The sequence below is a fragment of the Haliaeetus albicilla genome, chromosome 20 (genome assembly GCF_947461875.1).
Source record: "Haliaeetus albicilla chromosome 20, bHalAlb1.1, whole genome shotgun sequence".
Taxonomy (NCBI): Eukaryota; Metazoa; Chordata; class Aves; order Accipitriformes; family Accipitridae; genus Haliaeetus; species Haliaeetus albicilla.
The window spans coordinates 22,462,579-22,488,013 of NC_091502.1; the positions used below are offsets into that span (position 1 = coordinate 22,462,579).

General features: G+C 38.8%; 1 protein-coding gene and 1 long non-coding RNA gene across 2 annotated transcripts in view; both read left to right on the plus strand.

Annotated features, from left to right (window-relative positions):
• Positions 1-25,435, plus strand: part of LOC138690125 (uncharacterized) — a 391,704-nt gene that overhangs the window by 148,914 nt on the left and 217,355 nt on the right. The gene's annotated exons all lie outside the window — the stretch shown is intronic.
• Positions 16,680-17,627, plus strand: LOC104323225 (taste receptor type 2 member 40-like). The gene has a single exon (XM_009926768.2). It carries the CDS (start codon positions 16,680-16,682, stop codon positions 17,625-17,627), a length of 948 nt encoding a protein of 315 aa, XP_009925070.2.

The window sequence follows — 25,435 nt, forward strand, 5'->3', positions numbered from 1 at the left end:
TTAGGCCAACAGTAGACATCAATAGTACTTCATCTATGGATAATTTTGATTTTAATATACAGGAAGCAACAACAGAAGCACAACTATGAAGTCACTGTGAGAGGACTTACACGTTTATCGGTTGCAGTCGGCCATCTTGAAATAACTTAGCTTCTTGCAAAGGGTAGAGGTGACTTCTTGTAATGGTAAAGTACCATGGAAAGGAGAAAATATTTCAATTTCATGATTACAAACTCCTTGGTTGCAATGCAATTTGATTTTAGCATTGTAAACTACTTTCTTACTCTAATATATCACTGCTGCTGAACTATGGGTAAAATTCAACCAAGGCTGCTGATAGCAAATCAACTTATTATTTCAAGAAATATTAGAGTATTGCCACTAAAAATCCTCTGCAATAAATAAAAGCGTGAACTCTTCAGCTGCTTAGTACTATGTTACATGATCAGGTGTGTCCATAGCTATCGCTGTCCGTACACATACACACGGATACGCACACACAAAGTTTGCTGTCTTTTATATTGCACTTCTCTTGTGTGTAGGTTGAGACAGGGTCTTGGCTCTGCATTTCACAGCCACCCTGTCCCCATCCAGGTGCCTGTCCCTGTTGGTGAAGTCCTGGCTTCCCTTGTCACCCCACGACTCTCGCTGAGCTGAACTGGCACTTTCATCTTGGTGAATCAGCATAGCTGGCACTGAATTAGCAATTCTTAGTATTTGTGGGTGTTCAGCTACACTTCGTGAGGTAATTACTTTTGGAAATGCCAGTTCAGCACAGCCAGGGACAAGCAGAAAAAGAGATGCAGACTTTCCCAGCAGGGACAGCTGGGGCTGCTGATTAAGGATGGATGAATCTGTTTGGGAAAACAAATCTGCCTAAGCCCCAGTTCTGCAAAACTTCCATATTAATTCCTCTGTTTGTGAAAATGTTTGTCTCCCTTCCAGGCGGAGGGCTGGGATTTTTTTTTGTTTGTTTCTTTGCTGTTGCCATCACCCGGTTTTCTTCCAAGAACTATGGTCTGGTGACTGCAAAATGTTGAATTACTTGTCTGGTCACATCCATGCAGAGTCGCTAATGGTGCTGTTCTCCGATAGCATCTTTGGCAACTCCATGCAGCATCTCCTTCAGGAGCAGCAGTAAATGTCAGGGCACAGAGAATAATGGTATGCAGCAAACCAGCAGAGAGATTTAGAAATTGGCAACAGCTTACGCTGTTTTCAGTTGCATATCTTTATCAGGGCTGCTATTAGTACCTTTTATCTTAGAAACAATACAGTCGTATATTAGATTTCTGAAAACAGAAGGCTCCCCAGATTACTGGGAGAAGGTGACATTAGTGTTGTAATGAAGAAAAGTAACGAGGAGCAGAGAGGCTGTGTATAAAGTCATCCTATATTGTAGGCAACCTGCTTAACAAATGCACTGTGTATGGATTTCAAGACCATGTGTGCAGGGCAGCTGTTTCTTGTCCTCGGTAATGGGAAAGGATACTGTCCATTTGCATCAGGTGGTGACTTCAGATTGTTACTACATTTAAGCAACTCTTCCACAGTCCTGGAAAGTCTTAGCTGGACTATACATCTGTCGTCTTCCCTCAGAATAAGCCAAAACCAAACTAATCAGACACTAAGAAATCTATTGCTTGGGAGAAAAAAAAAAAAAAAAAAATCCATCTCCCAAAACGCAGTAGCTGTTAGTGAAGACTATCTTGGTACAGATCACTGAGATGATTGCTCGTTGGGTCATATGAAAAGCTCCAGACCCTATTCCTGAAAATCTGGGGATACCTCGCTCACCATCATGTTCAGCATTTGGGAATTCACATGCTGTCCGTCTTGCTGCTCCCTCACTAGTATGGGACTGGTAAGTTACTGCATATATGGATTTCTGGTAATGCTCACCCCTAGCCTCACAACTTATGAAGCACTTTCATATCACAGTGGGTCTAAAACATGATTACAGAACAGAAGGAAAACAGTGAGTCCAAGCCAAGCAAGAACAAATACTATCTCATTAACTGAATGGCACAGTTTGGAATAAATATCTAATGTTGCTGTATTTGTAGTGTTGGTATTAACTGAAGACAGTATAATGGTTTTTATAATATTGCCTCTGGTTTGAGGGTGCTTAATAATCAGTTGTAATGATAAAAACATTTTTAGTCAATGAGCTTCTCTGTCATCTGGCTTTTCGCATCAACTTTGGCAGATCTGGATCTGCTCAGAGCCCATATAACCAGTTTTTGGAGGGATTGTGTAGTCCAGACAGATTGCATGTACTGGTGATATGACTTCTGGAGGTCTCACTAGAAGTTAGTGCTTTTGGAAACTAAATTAAGCAAAACCAAAGCAAAGACAATTATCTTAATGTGCAGAATTATGCTGAATTAGAGCCCTGAGTGAAAGAAGCCATTCAAATGCCCACCTTAGTGTAAAATCAGAAATATTTCTTTATGTGGAATGAATAGCAATCAGCTCCTGCCACAGCATTTACCATGAACACAGGAGATCTCTTTGCTGTTTTTATAAAAGTCTGTTACATGGACATTAAGAGGAAAGGGTCTGGATGAACTCAATTAAAGCCAAGGTCAGAGTGTAACCCATCCCAGTAACTTTGTCAGGAGCTACAGGTGACACTTTGCCTCCAGCATCTGCTAGTTTATACATGCCTTTCTAAACACAGAAATAATTCTTAGGCACCATGGTAGCATGCTGGGGCCTTCCTTTTTCCCTCCAGAGATCGGGTGCGAGTGACACTGAAAGTCAGATATACTGAAGAGCACGAGGCACATGGGGCATGGTCCTTCTTTAGTCACAGGGCAGAAGGTAAGGAGTTTGAAGCTGCCTCCTCCTCTGCAGGATTAGTGCTGTAAGCATGTCCAGGACTAAAAATCCTTTTGCTTGCCTAAATAAAATTGCTTGTCTACCTTCTTCCCTTTCTTCTGCTCAGGAGACTCAAGAGTTGTTTAGTCTTTGCAGCATGAAACACCCACCAAGCTCTTAGGGTAAAAGCTACTGTCCCCAAACCCTCAGGAGAGTGGCTCAATTCACGTTTCCAAACCCTTCTGTCAGTGTGTGGAGGAATGTCTTGCCAATAATCTCTGTAGCACCAATATTTGGAAAGCAAGGCAGAGGGGGCTCTTTAGAGAATGGGATTAGATAAGCGTCTTTCCCCCAAACTCTTGCTGTGCCCCCCATTTTCCAATGAATTTTCTACATATTAGGTATCATTGGCCACCTGCCTTCTTGCTGATGGAGGCAAAGTCACTGCTGATTTCTGCAATAATTAAGCCCTGTGGCAGAAATCCTGCCTAGGTGAACTCAGCTATATAAATGGCTCGGGTTGAGAGAAGTGCAGAAACTTGGGCTCTTCTTGCAGACTGGAGACAAAATGAGCCTGACTGAACTAATATCCCAGAGGGGCAGGATTAAGAAACTTTTTTCCAGCATAGAAAAGGGCATGTTTTAAAAGCCAAACCGAAACAAAACAAAACAAAAAAACCCGAACCAAATAAGGGGGTATGCTGCAGGAAAAAGAGTGGAGCATGAGAGACTTGAAGCATTTGTCACTAGAGGGCAACGTGGTATCAGCGAAGTGGATGGATGCTCCCCTGGAAGACAGTGAAATATGGGGACAAGAGCATGCCACCATATGGAGGAGAGACTTAAAAATAACAAGGCAGCCTGGTGAAGCACAGCAGAATGAGAAATTGAGTTTTACTGCCCTTAGTCATTATATTGACTGTGGCTCAGCCAGAGAGGGGAGTGGGAGTTGAAGAGGAGAATGTAGCTGCTGTGATTTGATCAGCGATGCCAACTACAATACAGTCAGACACAAGATCTTCCTGAATGAAGAGGGCATTATAGAATCATATTCATGATCAAGGTGCAGAAAAGAGGGAAAAAAAAAAAAAAATATATATATATATATATATATATATACTGTACTGGCTGTCTGAGTTTCAAACAAACCTCTGGATTTGTGACATCTATAGCTTATATCAGAGAAGCTGTTAATCTCTCACAAAACAAGTCTAGAAGCTCTCAGTCCATAAATTTTGAGTTGATTCAAATCTCAGCACAATACACATAGAAAAGTTGCCCCTTAAATCACTACATGTCTGTCTGAGTGACAGAAAGAAGGGGAGATACAGCATTTCTGTAACTTCTGATATATATTTTTGTTAACAGAAGCCAATATTAAACTACTGAATTGGTGAAATAACATTGTTTTAAAACCTGTATAAATAAGCTTTTAAATTTACACCCTGTATTTGACCAACTTTGATCATAGAATAGATGGAAGATGAATCTGAGATGACAGACTGCAGAGGCTTAGACCTAAAACAGAGTTTAAAAGCTTCTTTACAGAGGAAGTTATTTTTAATGCATCCAGAATGTGAATATATTGGCCTAAGCTGCTTAGTGCACATGGATGGATCCCTGGCCCTGTGGCAAAATAACCAAAATGACCTGGTGTCTTCACCCAGAGCAGATTGGCTGGATCTACCACATGGAGCATCTTTCTTCTCTGGGCCCCATGGGATCCTAACATAAAATAGTTAATTAGTCTGTGAAATTGTTTATGAAATACCGTGAGGATTGTGTTGCAACCTGCCAGAACCATGGTTTTGTATATTTGTCTGGTACAGTTCTGTCCCATCTAATGATTTGCTGTGAATGTAAAGAGCAGTCCTGTTTTGCCCTCTCTCCTCCCAGACCCTTCCCAACTCTTCTCCCACTCGTGCCCCGTCGGAGCTGCCTCTGGTGCTCATCTTTGCGCTTTCACTAAGCTGATTTAATTTGCTAAGTTTGCAGAATACACACACTTGTTTTGGTGTGTTAATTTTCTGTCAGTTCAGTGAAACAAAAAAACTCATGATGGAGACCTCTGGGCACCAGATCTGGCACAAGCAAACCAGCAGCAGCTGGTAGGAGCAGAATGGCCCGTTCTCTGCCATGGGGAGACATTACACTGTCTCAGCTGTATCACTGAAATGTGCCCTTACTGCACTTGAAATTAATAAATCATGGATACGTAACCTACGTGCACTGAGAAGATCTTGACAATCAGACCTGTCCTTTCATTAGACCTGATTACAGTTTTTTGATATTCAGAATTTGACAAAAATTGTCGATATTTTTGGGGTGTTCCTCCTTTCTCCTCATCCCACATAATAATAATAATTTTGAAAAGTTGAAGTCGGGTTAAAGGAAATGTGTAGCAGAGATCCTGGAGAGATTTTTAAGTGTTCTGCTTTCCCCAGGGAAAGCCAAACTTCACCTTCTTGGATTTAGACAGATCTGCATAGTAAAGCTAAATGCAAAATAGTTGAACATCACTGGAAATAATAGTCAGGATCTAAAACAAGAATGAGGTGTTCTGCAATAAAAACACTTACAACAGTTATTTCTAAGTGGGAGTGAAGTGAATAGCTAATTGCCATTTCTGAAATGATTTTTATTCTCTTGTTTACTACACTGTAAACCAAGAATAATTCCACTGTATTTTACTGTGTTAGTCATGTGAAAGTGATACAACTGAATCAGACTTTGTGCTTCTGCTTTATTACTGGATATGAAGAGTTATGAGTTGAAACAGCAATGTGAATCCTTCTGAACGGACAAAATTGTTTCATTTGGGAGGCCATTCTAGATCCAATAAAATTGTGGTTGGAACTAATTTTCTCCTTATGTTACATGGGACAAAATTGCTCTTATTGCTGTGCATGTATTTACGGCCTTTGGCATAATGGCATTAAATTCTTTTCTGGGATCCAGGTACTTCACTAATACAAATAATTATAGCTGTGGCGCGGGGGCTATATTTTGTAGTTGGACGTAATCAAAGCCATGAAAGATTTATCATAATTCATAAAATGTACTGTGAAAAGACATCACGAAGCAGCATAACTCACCAACATCAATTCAGTCATACTGGTTGGGACCAAAGGTCCGTCTGTCCAGTGCCCTCCCTTTGATGGCAGCAGAGAGCCTAGGGAAGATTGCACAAACTGGGCAAACATAAATTCTACTTTCTCCTGATACTCTCCCAGTCATTAAACTTTTACAGGGACTATGTGAACCAGAAATGGGTTTTATGTATTTAAGTAACACCCAATTGATTTCATGCCTATGGGCTTGTCCACTCATCCTTTGAATCCATGCAGACTCTTAGCAGTGGGAGTATCTTCTGACAAGGAGTCTCACATATTCCTTATCTGTTATGTGGAAAAACACCTTCTTTTGTTTGCTTTTAAATTCTCTTTCATTTGATGCCACCTATTCCCTGTACTGGAAAAGATAGTAAATTGTCAAGCCTATTCACCTTATTCATGTAAGAGATTTTTATGTACCTACAGGTCATAGCCTCCAGAATTGTCTATTTTCCCACACTGAAGAGTTGAGTTAGTACTTCATTTTATGGAAGCCTGACTACAACTGTCCCAGGAAACATTCCTATGCAGAAATTAATTCGTAACAGGATAAATTGACCTTGTGTTTCTTTCATTCTAGCTTAAAACATAGGAAAAAATGCACAGGATTTTTGTGATTTTGATTATGTTCCAAGTCAATCCTGTGAAGTGACCGTCATTTGTTTCAGTGCTTCTCACTTGAGAAGAATATAATTTGAACTCTTCAAATACAGTAAGCAGACATGTGTCATTGTGCTGAACACTTTCTCAAGGATTTGACAGCTTTTTATTTCATGCATCATTCACCCCTTGCTATAGTAATCACACAAAGTAACATTTCATTAATGCAAAGTTAAAAAGCTGATAGGATATTGAGAAATAATATCTGGACCCAGGCATGTTGGTAATGGATTTCATTGTACTGTGCTACCCCAAGCGATGCTCACACCAATGTGACATCTACTTACTGCAAAATAAATAGGAGATTGAACTGGAGATTATTTATTAATTTTCTTTATGGCTGGGAACCCGAACTAAAAAAAGCCAAGTGAACCCAGCTCCAGTGTTGTACAGAAGCTGTAACTTAAATGGTGTGCATCAAAAGAAGATTATCAGAATACGGACTTTTGCTTTCTTCACACTGGCTATGAAGAGGAGTAAGGAGAGATTCCAGTGTGAATCTTTCTGAAGAGATAACATTGTCTCTCTCTGAGAGGCAGTGCCAGAAACATTGCTGACTTCCACGGTGAGTAGGATTTGCTGTGACATGTGTCACTTACATTACTCAAAAAGTGTAAGTAAGCAATGAAAATCAGGATTAATTTAAATTTGCATCACAGGTGGTGTAGTGTATTGACAAAGGGATTTGAATTGCAGTCGGCTGTCAAAATGGCACACTGGTTATACAAACACAAGTGACTCCAGCATCGTATCAGTGTGAGGCTGTTTGCTAATGGTGCTGAAATGGTGATGGCCTGCAAATGGTATTATGGTCTTAATACATATATGCACTAAAAGGCACGTTTTCATTAAAGATACAAAGTTGGCAAAAGTCAGCACTTAAAACTTTATAATTTAAAAATATTTATTTAAGGTTGCCTATGCAGCATCCTGATGTTACAATCTTTAAAGATATCACCACATAAAGTTTTTTTCGCTGAATGCTTCCTTCCATCTGATAGATTAATTGCAACAGGAAACGCAGAGATTTCTATTTGCTGAATTTCGGTTATTGCTTACAAAGAGTACAGGAGCATTCCTAAAAGGATTGCAAAGACAATTTTTTTTAAATGGAAAATTATATATAAAGCAGTTTAAACAAATCTACTTCACATAAACATTAAGAAGTATTGTCATGAGGTAAATTTGTATTCCAAATGCATTTGGAAACTGAGGACAACTTTTTAGTATCAACACGTGTATTTTTAACATTTAAAATCCAGTATTAGGAAAAAGAAAGGAAGAACAAAAAAAACCCCAACCTAACCCCAGGTTTTGGATAGGCTTTGTTTCTTAGATACATTATTTAATATAGTTTACATAAGAGTGGATTTAATTTTTTTTATTTTGGTAGCTTTCCTAATTCTTGGTTCCTGAGTCCATCTGGGGTTCAAATACATCCAATGACAAAATGAAAATGATTTATTTCTGAGCACTGGGGTTTCCTTCACTGGCCAAATGTAGTCATCTAGTGCCATCAGCCACAGATATTTCTAAACATCAGTAGAGAGCTGGCAGATACACCTCAGAACTTGACAGAGACCTGGTCGCTGCTGGAGGTCACCTCAGCTGGTGGCCTTTAGTCTCCAAGTAGGAGTTAACTCAATGCCTACACACCAAAGCATCCTGCGTCGCTTCCAGCTGCGGCAGAAAAAAAGAGATGACTCCTTGTGAAGTCCTGCGGTGCACCTGCCTGCACTGTACGGATGTGTTGGATATCCCCGTGCACCGTTGGCGGCAGTAGGCAGCTCTTGAGTCCTAACAGTTCATGGCCTGCGCAGAAGGTCTCTGCTGACCTGCCTTTGGGTGCCTGCTTTAGGTGAACTGAATCTCTCTACAGTCCCCGGTGACTATACCCAACAGATCTCTGTCTGCTGTGAGACAGCAGACAACAGGACAGATGTAGGCATCGACATTTAGTAGGACTTGGCAGTGTTAGGTTTACGGTTGGACTCGATGATCTTAAAGGTCTTTTCCAACCTAAATGACACTATGATTCTATGATTTAGGCACTTAGGCATTTAGGTACGTGGAGACATTGACATTGAAACTCAGTCCTACCCCAGGTGCTAGTTACTAAGTTGATTCAGTGCCCACTGTTCCCACAATTAAGAACACCACATGTTATTCAATTTTTTTTTTTTTTAGCATTTTAGAAGGTGATTTAACTCTTCAACATGTCTCCTTTGTTCAGTCCACCACTGCACTGTAAGAAGCTGAAAGTATTTTTTAGCACTACAGACGTATCTTCTTGTAAATGTCATTATCTTTATTGCAATCACTCCCGAGTGCTTTTTCATGATTTGGGAATTGATAGTGAAGGAAGAGAGTTGGAGTGGTAGGGAAAGTGAAGAAATGGGTTTTGTTTCATGCACTTTATCTGCATGGACTGTAATTAAGTAAAATAGCTCAACTCATAATAAAAATCCATTATAAGGATTGTGCTTATCTTTAAGACTTGGTAGTCTATAAGCAATCTTAACATCAGGTGTATGCTAAAAAGGCTGTCATGAATAAAGGCAACTTTCAAGAATGGTATTTCCGAACTGGGGTAAAAAATGGATAACTGCTGGTGATGGCAGCGTATCTGAAATCTAACACAAGACAGAATAAGGGAAGTTGACTCAGAAAATATGTTCCAATGTACAAGTCTGGCACCTGTGTTTATTTATTCTCTGGGTGAAGGTAAGCAGAAATTGTAAGTGCTAAGTCTGGTGCAATGACCACTTTGTATGGAGTTTCATTGTAGTCTTTGACAATTTTGCGAACAGGAAAATCCAGCTGGGTGGAAAGGAGTACAACTAACCATAAAATGTAATGGATGGGGAAAATAAGAGAGCTGTTCTTGTAGCTATGGTTTGGGGAAAGAGAATTGAGAAGTAGTATTCTAACCCTTTGGGCTTGTTAAGAAACACAGGAAAAGCAATTCCAATTTTAACAACTGAGTAGCTAGACAGGCTTTATGATAAAGCATCCCTGGAGGAGGAGAAAGAAGAAAGGAAAATCTCCTAAATCCATTCAGAAGCTGGACCAGTCAAGGACAGAATATTATCAAACACAACCTTGATAATTTTGATAATTATTCTATTATTGTGCAACTTTGTGTCTCATTTTGATGTAGTGTTTTAACCTTTTCCTTAACAGAGTAAACCAAATCTATTCTTATTCTTTAATCTTGTTTTCTAGAAAATGTGATTGTTGAGTAATCTGACTCAGTAAAGAACTTCATCCCTTTGGACGTAGTGACTCTCTGAATAGAGGAAATGGCATGAACAGGGAAGGTTGTTCAGCCAACATCAGTAGTAGCTTCCTGGAAAGTAGATACTGGCCAGTGGTTATTTTGAAGTCCAGTGACACTAGGATATGGAGAAGATGTCTTCCACAGTGTTTGTGACAAGCAATAAGAATGGTGGCAAGGTGACATCTGAGGTTATGAAAGACTGTCCGTGCATGTGAGACGAGAAGCAGTTATGGCTCTGCAAGTCCCTGAATGGACTGCAAGGTTGTTTCTTGAGATGTCTGATCTTCCCAGAACTTGTGCTAAAATTGGGTTTTCTACATCTTAAAAAACCAGTTTGGGACTCACCTATTTCTGTACATGCACCTTTTTTTTTTGTTGTAACCTGTGATCCAGACATTTAACTTTATTGCTGGTAGCCTAAAAAGGGAATATTGAACACGCCTCAGCTTCCTTATGATTTGCTTTTTCTATCAACTTCCTGACATCATTAGGTTTCCCCCACCCTTTCTTCCCTTGCTTAACAAGAAAAAACATTTAAGTTGCACTCCTCCTGGTAATTCAGCACAGGGTTTTTCAAAGCATAAAATGTCATCATGTCCCCTGGGCAATGCAGGTTACCAAGGTCTATTGCTCTGACTGATGTAATTAGAGATTTTTCTTCTAGGTGTTGTGTATGATCACTGAAATTTTTGCAAGTCTTCAACTGAGTGCAAGGGAAACCTCCATGAAAATGGCAAAGTAAGAAGTTTAAATTATTCAGTCATGCTTAAAAGCCTTTACGTAATAAGGGCAAGGAAAATACATATGCTATTGAAACTGAAAACTGAGGGTTAATATGCTTTCATTGAAAACTTTCCCTGAAGAACAATGTTTATTTTAACTTATAACTCATTAAGCTTTCTGACTGATGCTGTGCAATACACAATGAAACAAATTCAGCTCAGAGGAGCTCTTGCAGTCATAGTGACAAAGATCAGATAAAGATGTTAACTATGGCTGCAGACAGTGATAATTCACAATGTTGATATGGAGATGAAAACAAAAGGTTTTATTGTTGACCCAGCTAAACACAATATTCATCCCTAAGGACAGCAAGGAAAGCTTTGAGTAGCCCTTTATCAGGGACTGAGGAAGGCAAAAGTAGTGTGAGAAGCTGGCTCCTTCATGAACTGAATTTATGTAGGGGAAAGATAAGAGATCTTCTGGTCTCTTAAACTGATATGGGACAACATTTTGGTAATGCTCTGTGGAAAAGTGGATTTGGGAGGGAATGATATCAATCATCTCCAGTGTATTGAAGGTGGTCCTCTTGGGCAATGGGGGTCATAAACTAGAAGGGAATGAAAGGAGGGAATAAGGGGAAGTGGTGCAGGGACCATCCAGCGATAACTTGGGAAGTGAGCACACTTCCTTCCATACTTTGTGTGGTATAAACCATAAACTCATCTTTACAAATACTGTCTTGAGTTAATGAAGGTGTATATGAAACTCTTTTTGTTCATGGCAAGGAGTGACTGATAATCATCATTCATTAATTTGTTGCTACCGCCTGCTCCTTCCTTTTGGGGTGTACGTGCATTCCTATCTCCTTAAAATTGTAGTTACGTCTTCCTTTTCATCTGTGTTACATTGTTTGATCTTCTTGACAGCTTGCAAGTATTTCAGAGGACTCTTTTCATTAGTTGTGTCTGATGGGTCTTCCATTTTGACAATGTCTTTCGGAAAAAAAATTTAAAAATTGTGTTGTACTGAAATTAACAGTACATTATCTCTAGTACAATAATGACAGCAGCACGACAACTTGCAAATTAATGGTAAAATAGATTATCACCCTTTCACACACATTTTTGAGATATTTTGCAACATTATTTCTTCATACAATATAAAGTCAGAAGTGTGTTAATTAGGAGCATAATTTATTGTTATTTACCAGATACAGGATATTTTATTAGGGTTCACAAGCCTTCTATATCTTGTCAAATATGTGATGAACACTTGCTAAACCATTTTGGAAAGTGTCATGGATGCAAACAGCTGGTAATAGAGCCAAGAATGCTGCTCCTGGGTGCATTTCTTAAACGCAGATGTTGTTGGCTCTCCTATAAAATTTTTCTTCGCAAGTTTTCTTTTGTAGGCCTGTTTCTGTATCTTATACAAGAAGTGTTCTCCCATGTTTTGTTTTATTCAATTATTTTGCTATAAGGATCTTAGTAGTAGTAGTACTTCACTGTCTTATGCCAATGCTCAGAGATTTCAATCAGAGCTGGACTTTACAATACAATGCATTATAAATGCTGTGTGCAATTTACTATGGGCTGTAAAAAGCTTATTTGCTAAGGAGCTCATGATGTAGAGGTGAACAAATGTCATGAGGCTCTTGTAGCCACTTACTCCACTGGAATTAAATTTACTATGATTGCCTGGAGAGCAGTGTCCTTCCTCCAACTTGAAATACAACGTTTTTCTTTATTTTTTTCTATCACACAGTATGAGCAAACAATAATAAGTTATTCTCATCTCCTTGTCTCCTTTCATTAGGAAATTGAATGTTTACCATCAAGGTAATATTCATTCTTGAGTTCTTGGACTGTTTTGCAAGTCCTCTAATTTAGTTGTGGTAGAAAAACACATTGGCAGTCAGCAAATGGTTAACACTTGTCAAACACAAAACTATAATATCAGTAGGACGTGGGTGAAAAGTTGAAATTCTTCCAAGATTTTTGTCTCTGGGTATTTCCCAAAATGAAATTCCAGGATTATAGCTGACTATTTTTTTGCTTTTAGATAGGAGACAGGATCCCAGAACTGCAGTTAGGTTGATCTAGAGTACTCCTGGCTTATGACTTAGGACTTAGAAGAGCTGCACTTAAGATACACAATCGATACCTATGCTGGTCATCCAAACCCTGTTACAACAGAGAACATGGCCATCTCTGCTGTTGCAAGAATAGACTATTAAGGTTAAATTTAAATTGCCAGGATTGGGAGTGCTTCCCCATAGTCATGTTCAGATAAGGACCCTAACCTCATCCTCATTTCACTCTGAGTCATGGACCAGCCTTTACATGTCCATGTCTCTGTGAGATGGGAACCCTGGCTCTCAGGTTGGAAGGGAGTTCAGCTGCACAGACTTTCTAGATGCCCATGTCTAACATCTTGGGGTTTGTTTTTTTGGTTGGTTTTTTTTTCCTGAATGTCCTGGAGCTATCACATTACAAAGCTTTACACTTTGAAATTTGATCCGAATTTGGATTGGTGGTGATGAGGCACCAAAAAGCACATTTCAGCATGCAGAGAGATGAGTGAAGATAATGAAGGGTGGTGGCAGTCTGAGTACCTGTCATGTCACACCAGAACTAAATCTCTTGCTTCAAAAAATAGTAGCAACAACTTTATGAAAAGAAAAAACTAGTCCTATTGAAAATGTTCTAATTTTTCCTATCATCTTGAATCCAGCCATAGACAATTACTTTTCACTAAAAATTGAGAAACAGTGGCCATAGTTGGATCATTCATCAGCAACATTTCCAAGATATGCATCTTCCTGAACAATACCAGAAATAAATCTTCCAGTATCATATTCATAGGCTTCTTGCTCACAGTAAAATGCTAAAAGATTAACCAGATACCAGTTAATTGGTGTTTTGTGGATCTCTGTATGAGCTGAACAGGAAGTGTTTTACAAGAGTCGGAAACTGTTTACTCTACTGTAATAATGTCACTAACTACTTCAACAATTAAAATCATTGTAGGGATTGTGTGAAGTGTATTTATTACTGTTGCTAATTGGAATGCATGAATCAAAAGAAGAAAGCTGTTATCCTGTGAGCTGAACCTGACTTCTCTGAGTACAGTGAAATTTCTCTTGCAAGGGAAAATATTGTATAAATTCAGACACTTCTTTCCAGTATTTACTATTTGTGTCACGCTAACATTGTCCTATGATTATTTTTAATAATTGCTAGTCTCTTCTTTACTTTGTGGCTCAAATGCTTTTATAAATTCACCCAGATGCTCTCCCAGAGGATAAATTGAAGGAATTCTGACATATTCTAGGGTCTCTTGTGTCTCTGTTGCCAATTAAACCTGGTCTGATCATGACCATTAACTCAAAAGGAAGTCTACTAAAGAGCATTGATGTGGCAGCCCTATCTGTGAGGTTAGGAAAGGGCAAGAAGGGGAACAAGAGAATTCAAGGAGCTGCATACCAGGAGATGAGACTGTGGTGATCTCCAGTGGACAACCCGATCACTGTCCAGAGCCAGCATCAGGTATGGTTAAGTCCTGCCTGCTGTTACCCATAAACTGGTCTTTTGTCTCTTGCTGCGTGCAGGTATGTGTCACCAGCATCCATGAGTGGACTCATTATCCCCAGGACAACCCCTGAAGGTGTTAGCACCAATACAGTCCATCAGGAAGCTCTTGAGCTACTGGGAGACAAAGCAAGAGAAAATATTTATTTAGAAGCCATTCCTGGGAGCAGAACACGTTAGACATGTCACTCACAGAGCACTGAGGGACAGACTGTTTCCTTTACCTGAGTCATGAAGACTTCAATACTACCAGGGTGCATAGGTTGTGTGATGGCTTTTTTCTCAAGGAGCTGGTGGGCATCCTCAAGGAAGGCATGTTCCTTGGTGTCTCAAGTAGTTATTCCCATTTTTGTCCTTGCTTAGAGGAAAATTAAATGGGTATGTAAAGATTAGCTATGGTTTACTTTAAAATTCTCGATTTTGGTAGTGTATATGAAGATAGAATAGAATTTTGTAACTGTTGGAACAGCTGAGCATTCATTTTAGTCATGCGTTAGTCTAGATTGTATCTTCCATTCTAGTTTCTTCTACTTCATAATTGCAGTGCTGTTTTTTTATAAGTGCATAAAAATAAAGTGTTATTGTCATGTTCCCTTGAGTAACTTAATTACTATATTTTTGAGGTAACTGACTACTGTAATTATGTAATACATCTTCTGTGTACAGGAAGCTTTATGCATATAACTTTAAAATACATGGTAGGCATTGAGTTAAGCTTTCTTTATTATATTTTTCCTTAGTAAGATGTGACTTTTCTACTACTTTGAATAATTTCAGTGAAGAACATAATAGAAAAAGTAAACATGCCAATGAATTCTTAGTTTAGATTTGTTTATTTGTTTGCTTTTTTCCCTTGGATTTTTTAAAATCTGAAACTGATATACAATATTTTGTAAATGTGCCTAAATTTTTTTTTTAATTTGCATTGTTGCAATGAAGAAAGTATGCTCACTTTTTTTAAAAAAAAGCTCCTAGTCTTTGAGATTACTAGGATGTAAACTGAAATGTAAGTTTAATATTACTGAAGTACTGACAGAAACAAAAGCTATGGGGATTTTAAATCCACCTTTTCATTTCAATAAGTTAATGAAGAAATGTACTTATACCAATTTAAGCCAGCTGTTTCTCTTCTGAACAATTCAACGAAAACTTGAAGCTTGGATGTAATGGTAACCAGTAAATCCAATTGGCAGTTTTTATCACATTCAGATTAGAAGCTTGATCTACCTTTTACTTTGAGTCATTTTACTCTGTTGAGAAATGCACTCCAGAAGTATATGTCAAGTTTCCCAAAAGCCAATAAATATTTTACTGCTAAAGAACTTCCAGACTTTTTCCAGTGGCCAAATGATCTCAGCTGCTTCTTACCCTATTGTCAGTCTTCACTTTTTATTTCATATTTCTTTAATTCAAGAAAGAATATATTGACAATATCAATGTGCTAATACTGTATTCACAGATTGGATTAATGATCCTGGGGTTGAGAAGGTGAGGACATGTTGTTTTGGAAATCCAGACATATTTCTTTATAAATAATCACTAATGCAGGATGCAGATTAGTGGGCCGCACCCACTGTTCTGGACTGCTATGCTCATTCCGTAACGAGCATCTAGCCAAAGCTATGGATGCAGATGGATAACAGATTTTCACTCCATAAAGCAGAACAGGTCTAGATCTGCCATCTAGACAGAGAAACGTCTCTGTGGCATGCTGGTGGGATAAAGGCCAGGAGAGTGAAAGCAGCTGGAGAAAGTGAGGCTTTTAACAGGGGTCTGCTAGATGGACTTTTCTGCTTCACTAGCCTGTCACCACTGCTCATCATATAACTGCTCACTGTCATCTTTTGATCCCATGTATGGGACCAACACAAGGTCTAACATATAAGAAGTGGTCAGCTGTATGGAGCAATAACGCCTGAGTACCTACAGCTTTGTTGTCTGGAGTGCTCCCGTAGAATAGGGCTGGAGGCCGTAGAATTTTCTCTATGTTAAAATGGTTGCAACTAATTGGTCTAGTTATAATTGATAGACCTTCAAAACAGTATGAGAGATACTAGCTGCAACGTAAGACCTCTTGTCTCCTGACATACGCTGCTGCCTGTGTTGGGTTGCATTATGCATCCCCTTCCACATTGTCAGGTACATTTGTAACCAGAGAGCCACAGAGCTGTCTGTCATTCTAGGTAGGAATATAAACATTTGGACAAAAGATGGGGAGGTTAATAGAGCTGGCTATGTCACGTCCCTAAGGAAAAGTGTAGGCAAATCTTATGCATGTAAAAGGTTAAGATTAATTATTAAATCCTTCTCTGATTTGCATGTTCAGGAAGAACATCAACAATCATTTTCCACTATCATTTCCAGATGTCTTTTTGCTCCTAAATATAAGGTCAGCAGGCTGAAGCTGGGGCTAGTCAGATACCATCAGGTCTTCTCAACTTCTTGCACAGCTCCACAAGCTAATCAGGCAGAGGTGACCGAAGCAGCAAGATGTTGCCACCGGCTCTTATCATTTCAATAAGTATTGTAGCTATTGAAGTTGTTGCTGGATTTATTGGAAATGGATTTATTACAGCTGTTAATATCATTAACTGGATCAAAAGCAAAAAAATTTCTTCCGCTGATAAGATCCTGATCTTTCTGAGCACATCAAGACTTATCTTACAGGTGACCATACTGATGCACATTCACAGTCTCTACTTTGCAGACGCATTTAAGTTGGCTTCCGTGTACAAAGCTTTTGGAGCTGTATGGATGTTTGTAAACCATGCCAGTTTGTGGTTCAGTACCTGGCTCTATGTACTCTACTGTGTAAAAATAATCAATGTCACCCAATGGCTGTTGCTGCAAATCAAGCTCAGAATAGCTGGGATGGTCCCATGGCTGCTTCTAGGATCACTGGTGATCTCTTCCGCGACTTCTCTTCCTTTGCTATGGATTACACCCAGCACTTACCTCTGCAGCTCAACGGGGAACTGCATAGAAAACAGAACAGCACATATCACTGACTGGGATCGTTCCTATCTCTACCTGCTGCTTCTTTACTTTGTAGGTTGTTTTTTTCCTCTGGTACTATCTGTGGTAACCTCAGCTCTATTGATTATTTCTCTACGGAAACACACAAAGAAGATGCAACCTTACATAGATACTTTCAGGGATCCTTTGATAGATGTTCACCTAACTGTCATTAAATCCATTATTTCTTTCTTGATCCTATATCTTTCCAGTTTCGTAGCTCAAATTCTGTTGATACTGTCGACTTCTCAGAGTAAAGATGTTGTGAAAGTTGCAGTATCCTTAGTTGTAGCTGGGGCATACCCTTCCATACACTCTATTATCCTGATTATAGTAAATTCAAAACTCAAATTGGCATTTAGGATCCTTTGCCAGCATTTTAAGTGCCATTTGGAAAATATGACTCTAAGCCTCATGTTATAGCTTGAGAGAAACACTCTCCAGTAACAGATCTGGAATCAAGTCTCTTATGCATGAATTGTTTCACCATCTTTTTTTAGTTAGTAACTTTCATCTTTCGGAGATTCTGTGATCAGATCTTCTCAGAACATCTGAAACAATATGCATTTTTGCCTTTTTTTCTACACCACTCTTGCTCTGTCAATCTTATTTAATAAAGAGTGAGAATAAGAATGCACTGAAAGGAAACATTGCACTTAAATAATAAATCAAGTACAGGATGCGTTGTGATTTCAGATTCTCAGTTGAAGATTGACAGGTTTATGATATGTTTGAATTGAAGAAAATGCTACTAAAACAGAGACAAAATTACAGAGCTCACAAACACCAGTTCTCTGCTGAAGGATCTTTCACCTGAGAAGCTTAAAATTGGATTAAACATATGTTGTACAAGCCATAGCTGGTGTGACATACAAACAGAATATGCTTCTAGACATGAAAAAATAGCTAAAAGATAACCTGAGGGAGAATTAAGATTTGGAAACATACAGCCAATTAATGTAATCAACTTACATTCTGAATCACGTTTATTTGTGTTAGGATTCCAGTATGTATATAGCAACTTAGTGGTTAAATACCACTTTGAAATGGATCCTTTTGTTCAAAACATATTTTATGGTAATTTATTTGGTTTTCTTGAAAGTGGATTACTAGGTGGTGATTAGAATGTAAACAGATGTAGGTACATAGATCTACCTGTCCACTACAGAAAATCTCCTTCTTGTTGAGTTGACCATTCTGATCACAAATTTGCCTTTTCCATGATATGCTGCGGTTTTGAGTAGTTGTGAGTTGTTTCTAAGGCTGTTCTTTTTTTACTGTTTTATGTTACTGTGAAGTTTCACATGAGGTTGATGAAATATGTTCAACGAAACCTGTCGTCTTTTATTAAATAATGTGTTAGATGATTCTACTCTGAAGTTCTCAGCTCAGCTGAAGTATTTTCATGCTGTATATCCTCTCTGCAGGAATTTAGATAATGCTAGATCACAAATCACTATGGTGAGGGTTTCAGTCCCATCTATAAAACTAATGAGCAGGGTGATTCACTTAGTCTTGGAGTGTATCAGCTTCAGTGTTTGAAACATTGGAGTAATACCTTTATAAAATGCTTTGAAATTACTATTTAGTAATATTAGGTAAAGGGTGATTATGATGTTTTTAACTGATATCTTAAAATACTTTTTACAATGAAATATATGTTAATAGGAGGCATAAATGAATGCACAGTGTAATATGAGTGATACGATTATTAACATGTGCAAACAGCGGGCTCAAACTGCATAGAAGGAGAGGAGGAGGATTAAACCCACAAACACGGTGTTCGGAGGTGCAGTACAACGTACTGTAAAACTAAGACTACCGTCACGTCCAGTGCTGTGCATGCTGCATCGAGAGAGACCCCAAAGTCCCTCGAGAGCCCTGCCTGCGTAATTCCGCAGGGAAGCGGAGGGGAACCGCCGCGCTGACGCCGCAGCACCAGCCTGCTCCGCAGCTGCGCGCCCTGCCAACCTGGACGAAGACTGGAAGAGTCACACAGCGGTAGCTCTTTTGGTCCTTTTTCCAGCTGGCAACAACATGAAAAGAAAGCCTCCTGAAAGAAATGAGGGATTCTTTGGTAGTGGTTGGGTTTTCGTTTTTTGGGGTTTTTTTGGGGGGGGGGTTTTGGGGGGGGGTAGGGGGATGTTGGTATTGGTGTTTGGGGTTTTTTAACCTGTTCAGGAAGCTCTGGTAAAATTCATTTCCCCAATAAGCTCATTTCTCCTTAGGTGTTTCCAAACCTGTTTCTGGTGGCAGTCTGAAGGAAAGAGATCAGAGCCAAGTATGAAAATAATGACCCCTGCTCAGCTTTTTCACTGCCTCCTCACCTTCAGGAGGGGGAGATCTGAAGCAGGAACAATGATTAATAAAATATCCTTCAGTGCTTCCAGGGGAGAGGAGGATAAAGCTCAAGCACTTGATGTCTTTATATTGTATTGATGAAAGTTTTGTTACACACAGCATAGAGTGAGATAGATGGGTACATAAATTAGAATTTTCAATGTCTGAATTGGTAAATAAATTATTAGCTTTGTCCTTTTCCTTTCCATTCTTCCCCCAAGCTTCAATTTATTTTCACATCTTCTTCCACAGTAGATACAGTTTCCCATTTATTTTCTGATCTTGCCCTGCTCTTTGGACTTCAACCTTTCCCTTCCTAAAATCATTATCTTTATTCTCTGTGGATCTAGCCTTCTTTTTCTGGTACATTTTAAAAAAGCCTGCTGATTATTATTTGACAACGAAATATCACGCACCAAATTATAACAGGCTTGTTTCTATACCTAGTTTATCCCAGAAAGCAGATAAACAAATCTACTTAATGTTTTGGCAATTACTGTTTTTGCACAAAAAAAAAAATATAGAAAGAACTTTGTTGAGATTTTATTGTCTAAGAAGTGTTTATATGGTGTTTGAAAATAAGACTCAGCTCACCAGCACAGTTCCCCTGGAACTTTGCAAGCTACACAAAAAGTAGACTACATGAATGGGAAAATACTGTCTGCAGTTCGTATAAGGCCAGTATCTATGGCAGCACCAAGATCATTGTAAGGATGATGAAAAAGGTGATTAGTGCAGTTGTTCATACCACTACATGAAAACCAAACCTTTTTGCGTCCAACTTTTTTTTTTTTTTTTTTTGGTGCCATGGTGCTTGCTTTTCTAGGTCAGAATTCATCACAGTTCTCTTTCTAGGAAAAGCGGTATTTTGTTGTGCAGAATTTAAGGGACTTCTGATTGCAATCTCAATAGCATCTTCATGAAGCTGGCAAATTTATCCCTACCAGTCATCCAGCATGTGAAACAGAAAGGAGAGCTACCACAGACATTCTGGGTTTCAACTACTGATCTGCTTTGTCATGTCTTTTGGGTTTTTTCGTGGATTAATCACAGGCTGTACCTGACCAAATCAGCAGCTGGGTGGTGGATATGAACTTTGATATCTCCAATATTAATATCTCTTTTCTGCTAACTATGGAGTCTTCTTTTTTCTTTTTGATATCTTGGTGTCCTCCATGGTGCTAATTACCTCTCTGCAGAGGTACACAAGGCAGCACTGCCAGCTCGAGGGATCCCAGAACAGATGTTCTTATAAACGCCACTAAAGCTCTAATTTCCTCTGTTGCCAGTTTTCTAACAGTGATCATGAAGCCTTTGACCTTCTTTGCATCTGACAGCACCGTGATGCTAATTTATTCTGATTAATTTTGGTTAATCTCAAAAGTAAAATAAGTGTCAATGAAGATGCCACATTGTACCTATCTTTTCTTGAAATATGACTTCCCACCTTCCTGCAAGGTCTGGGGAAAAGTTCCACCTTCTGGAAGAGTTTATAATAGGATTATAACCTGGGATTACTCTTATCTCTATTTATTTATTGTCTTCCCTATCGTAATGCTCAGCCTTCATTTCATTAATATCACAAGGACAGTTTCTTCAATGTTATGAAATACTTCTCAAAGCTAATCCCTTTTCCCCTCAATATTTCTTATCCTGTTTGTTTCTCGTTTGAGGACATCTGTATGGGAGGTCATCGGAGCTTACTTAGGTGTATAAATAACGCTGTTCATGAATCTTTCAGAAAAACCCTTCATAGAAACATGAGTCTTAAGGGTTACAAAAAAAACCCCCAAAACCAACAACAAAAAACAAGCCAAAAAAACCCCCACAAAGTTTGGTTTCTGAACGAATGTGCAACTGGTCTTGACTATCCATGAACATTAAAAAAATAAATTAACTGCATGTTAATATCACTTTTTACCTGAATGCTTCATTATTTTCAAACTGCCATTTCTCCTTCCCTGTGCTTATGCTTTTGCAATGACTCAGAAGAACTTTTCATTGGCCAAAATAATCATAACAAATATCAATTACTGAGCAAGTTATGATGGAAAAGAGCATGGACACTCTTAAAACCAGAGCTCCTGACACTCGTAAGCATGCCAGAGGGTTTTGTCTCCTTCCTAGAACTTTGCTCGTCGCCACTCTGAGAGGCCATATCCCTTCTCTAGTATTCAGCCTATTTGTGTGTGAAAGGACTGGGACTACATTTTATCATCAGAAAACAGAGCAGTGGTATGGATGATGGCTCCAATGTGATTTATGTGGGCATTTGAGAAGGGAGAGAAGCGAGGCGAAGTCACACAGACCCATGCCATCTACTTTGGCTGGTATCTTTTCACTGTGCAGGTAAACAACCCAGGGCAATGGTGCACCCTTTCAAAAGCAGATACTGCTGAACTGGAATCCATGCACCAAATGCTCCACTGCAGATCAGTTTATTTGCTATCACAGAAAAAGCAGAGGCAAACTGCTAAACAGGAATAATGACTTGCTATCATCATCCCTCTGTTGCCTGTTGGGGAGGAGGGGTGAAATTAAACCCTTTCTGGCCTTTAGGCACTCAGATGTGATATTGTGATGAGATTAAGATGGATGAGCAAATTCACAAATTAAAAAATTGATTGGTAGGTGATTAGACTAGATTTTTTATCCTCTTCCACCCCCTCCCTCCCTTCCCCGCAGTGTCATGTTTGCATTTCATTTTTCCTAGCTTTACATCTTCTTTTATTTTTTCCTTCTCTTTTGGAGTTTGTCTTTTTTCCTTTCTAGAAAAAAAATATCTTTAATTCTGCATTTATCACTCCTCTTTCTTACCACTCCCTCCAAAAATCTTGGCTGTTTTTGCTGCTGTTGTTGCTGTTATTGCAAATGCATACTAATGAAATCAGGCTGGGTTCATTCCCGTATTTACTTTATTCTAATAAGCACACTTTACAAGACAGCTTATTGGTTTTGGCAGCTTATACTTTTTCTTTTGTGACAACATTGCCAACAAAATTCCTCCCTTTCCTTGTGAAGGTGTTTAAAAAAAAAAAAAAAAAAAAAGAAACCCCACATGCTGAGACCTTGAGATATTTGAAGTTTCCCTTTCAAATCCCACTTCAGTCAGTTCTGCTTTGTTGTCCTGTCCCTGTCACTTGCTTTCTTATACCCCACATGACAATCCATTTTTCTTTTACAGACTGTTGTCTTTCTATTTTCTTTCTCATTTTTCCCTGTCTCCTTTAAGATTGTTTTAAATTTTTTTTTCTTTCTCCTTCCTCTCTTCAGTTTTAATCCTCACCCGTTAGTCTCTCAAACATTCTTGTGCGTTTCTGTTTACACTGTTTGTTTCCCTTCCAGAGTAGAGATGACCATCCAAATATTTTCATTGCCTAGGATTAAGATAAGAAATAAAAAGAGGAAATAAAATGTAGCTGCACGTATGCAAACAGCAATGTGGAAGATTATTCAAATACTGTATGTATAAGATGTAGGTCTAAGACTAAAATTATTTGAAATACTTGCATCCTGAGAAACATCAGAAAAAAAGTAGGTATTTATAGACTTGCTCACTCTCTTAAAGAAGACAACAGAAATCTATCTATTATAATTAACACTCACCATCAGAACAGAAGGAAATCAACTTTTTTTCTGAGGAGCTTCTGGATCCCCCCCAAGAAAGATACGTAACACAAATTGTGAATAGATATTTGTTGACAACATTTGGTAAATTGTAAGAAATACATTATGAACTTTTATACAGGTGTTCCACCAACAGAGGTTCAGTCCTTTAACATGCCATATAGGTATAATATGAGTGTCAATGGAGAAAGAAATCATGTTTCTCCTGCTTGAGATACCCAGGTCTTCCTTTAGGAATCTGAAATAGTGCTATTGGACATGTAGAGCAACATACCAGTCCCTGCTGAATAATTAGGTACCTATCTCTCAGCTAAATTCAGTAAGAATGGAGAAAAGGTGTAATCTAAAAACTTCCTTTGTCATTCTTAAGTCATGTTTGGACCACAGCTGCAGCCAGTCTCGTTTTTCATTCTTTTTGTACAACTGCATGAGCTTGTGCATTCTTCTTGTGCCGTGGCTCTGCTTAAGCAAGAGGAATAGAGAGAAATTTTCCCAAGAGTATCCCCTGCAAGAAATTATGCTGAGATATAATATCTCTTGGCTCAAATTCCCTGAAGCTGTGAAGAGCTAAGCTCTTAGGTCCCCTGCCTCCTGGCACTTACTACAGCCAGTCTGCGATTATTCCAAAAGTCAGCTCCAAAGCACATTCTCTCAAAAGAGAGTTCTGCATTTTGAAAGTGAATGAAAACTCAGACATTGTAATGGGTTTGCAGCTGGTTGAACACCTGTATAAAAGTTCATAATGTATGTAGGCAGTAGGCCAAGGGACTGGGAAGAAGAAGTTTCAATAGATGTCTGTGGTGGGTTGACTCAAACTTCTCCTTCTTCCCAGTTCCTTGGCCTACTGCATCTCATTGGCATGGAGGTGACTTGGTTTGCTTTCCAGAGTCAGTGGGAAAAGGTTAAAATCTCAGGCTGGCCCTGTGGAAGCTTTCAGAAATACCTTGCTTTTCTTGCTGACTGTAGGAAAAAAAGCCTGCATGCATTACCAGGTTAAGGGACAAGATGCTTAACAGTCTTTGGTTCACCTTCTGTTTGAACATCTTCATCAGTGTGAACATCTTTAGCTCCAAACTACTGTTCTGAGCAAAACTAAGAACGCTTGGATCATTCTCACATTACCCCTGGGAGCATTGCTGGTCTCTTCTGTCATTTCTTGTCACGATACTTTGGCTTATTTTAGCTTTTACTTTTGTGCTTCAGTAATGAATCATCTCACAGACTTCAGAGTGGCAGATGCTGAGGTTTCTCAGCTCTCCATATCAGTCTGCTGAAAACCATTGGGATGTTCTTCCCTTTCATCATTCCATTTTGATGTAACCTAATTATCTCTGTCCTCAAACTTACCAGAAGGAGGACAGAGAAAGCCTTCAATTCCAGCAATTCCAGGACACATGTGTATGTAAATGTCATCCGATTTCTCGCTTTTTCCCTCTCCTCGTATGTTCCTACTTTTCTGTTTGAGATCACACTGCTGTTATTCAACTGCGGCAGCTAAATCACCAAGATTACCTGCATTGCCTTTAGGGATCAATGCTTCTTGTTTGAATACTCTATATTCAGCTTACAACAAATCTAAAATGAATCATTGATTCAGAGTGTTGCATTTCTTCCTTTAAGTCACCATACTGCAGGAAATTCCTGTCCAGTGCTTTCCGCATTTTGAGGGCTGAATTCTAAGAAGAATGTGATATAAATTAGTGCGAACACAAATAGTAGGAAAGCCTCTGGTGCTGACCTTGCTCTTATACGCTCATACTTTGAGGACAACGTTAGTGACACAAAGTACAAATAATTTAAAATTGATGAATATGCAGCATATTTTCCTCACTTATTTCTGAGGCATTAACTAAATATACTCCTATATTGTAGTTTGGCTATGAAGTCCACTGTATAAGCTCTTTAAGCTGAGCAGGCTGAAAGCTCTTGAACTTTCAAGAGTTAAATTGTTAAATTCCATATCAAAATATTAGGAGTCATATAGCTCACTCAAGGCACTTTTTCCCACCAGGGCTTTGGGTTTTTTTGGTATTATAGCTCATTATTTAAAAGTTGACAGCCAAAGCAGTAGAGTTATCTATAAACCAACTTTCATGATTTCTTTAGAAAATTACTTTTTGCATTGAACTGATGTTGTTGTGATCATATAACTTGCTGTCATGTGGCTTGAGAACTGATTGCTTGCTGTGAACAGCCCATGAACTGCTTCTAGTACTTGAGCTTCTTACAATGTATATTCAGATGCAGTTTCAAACATTGTACAT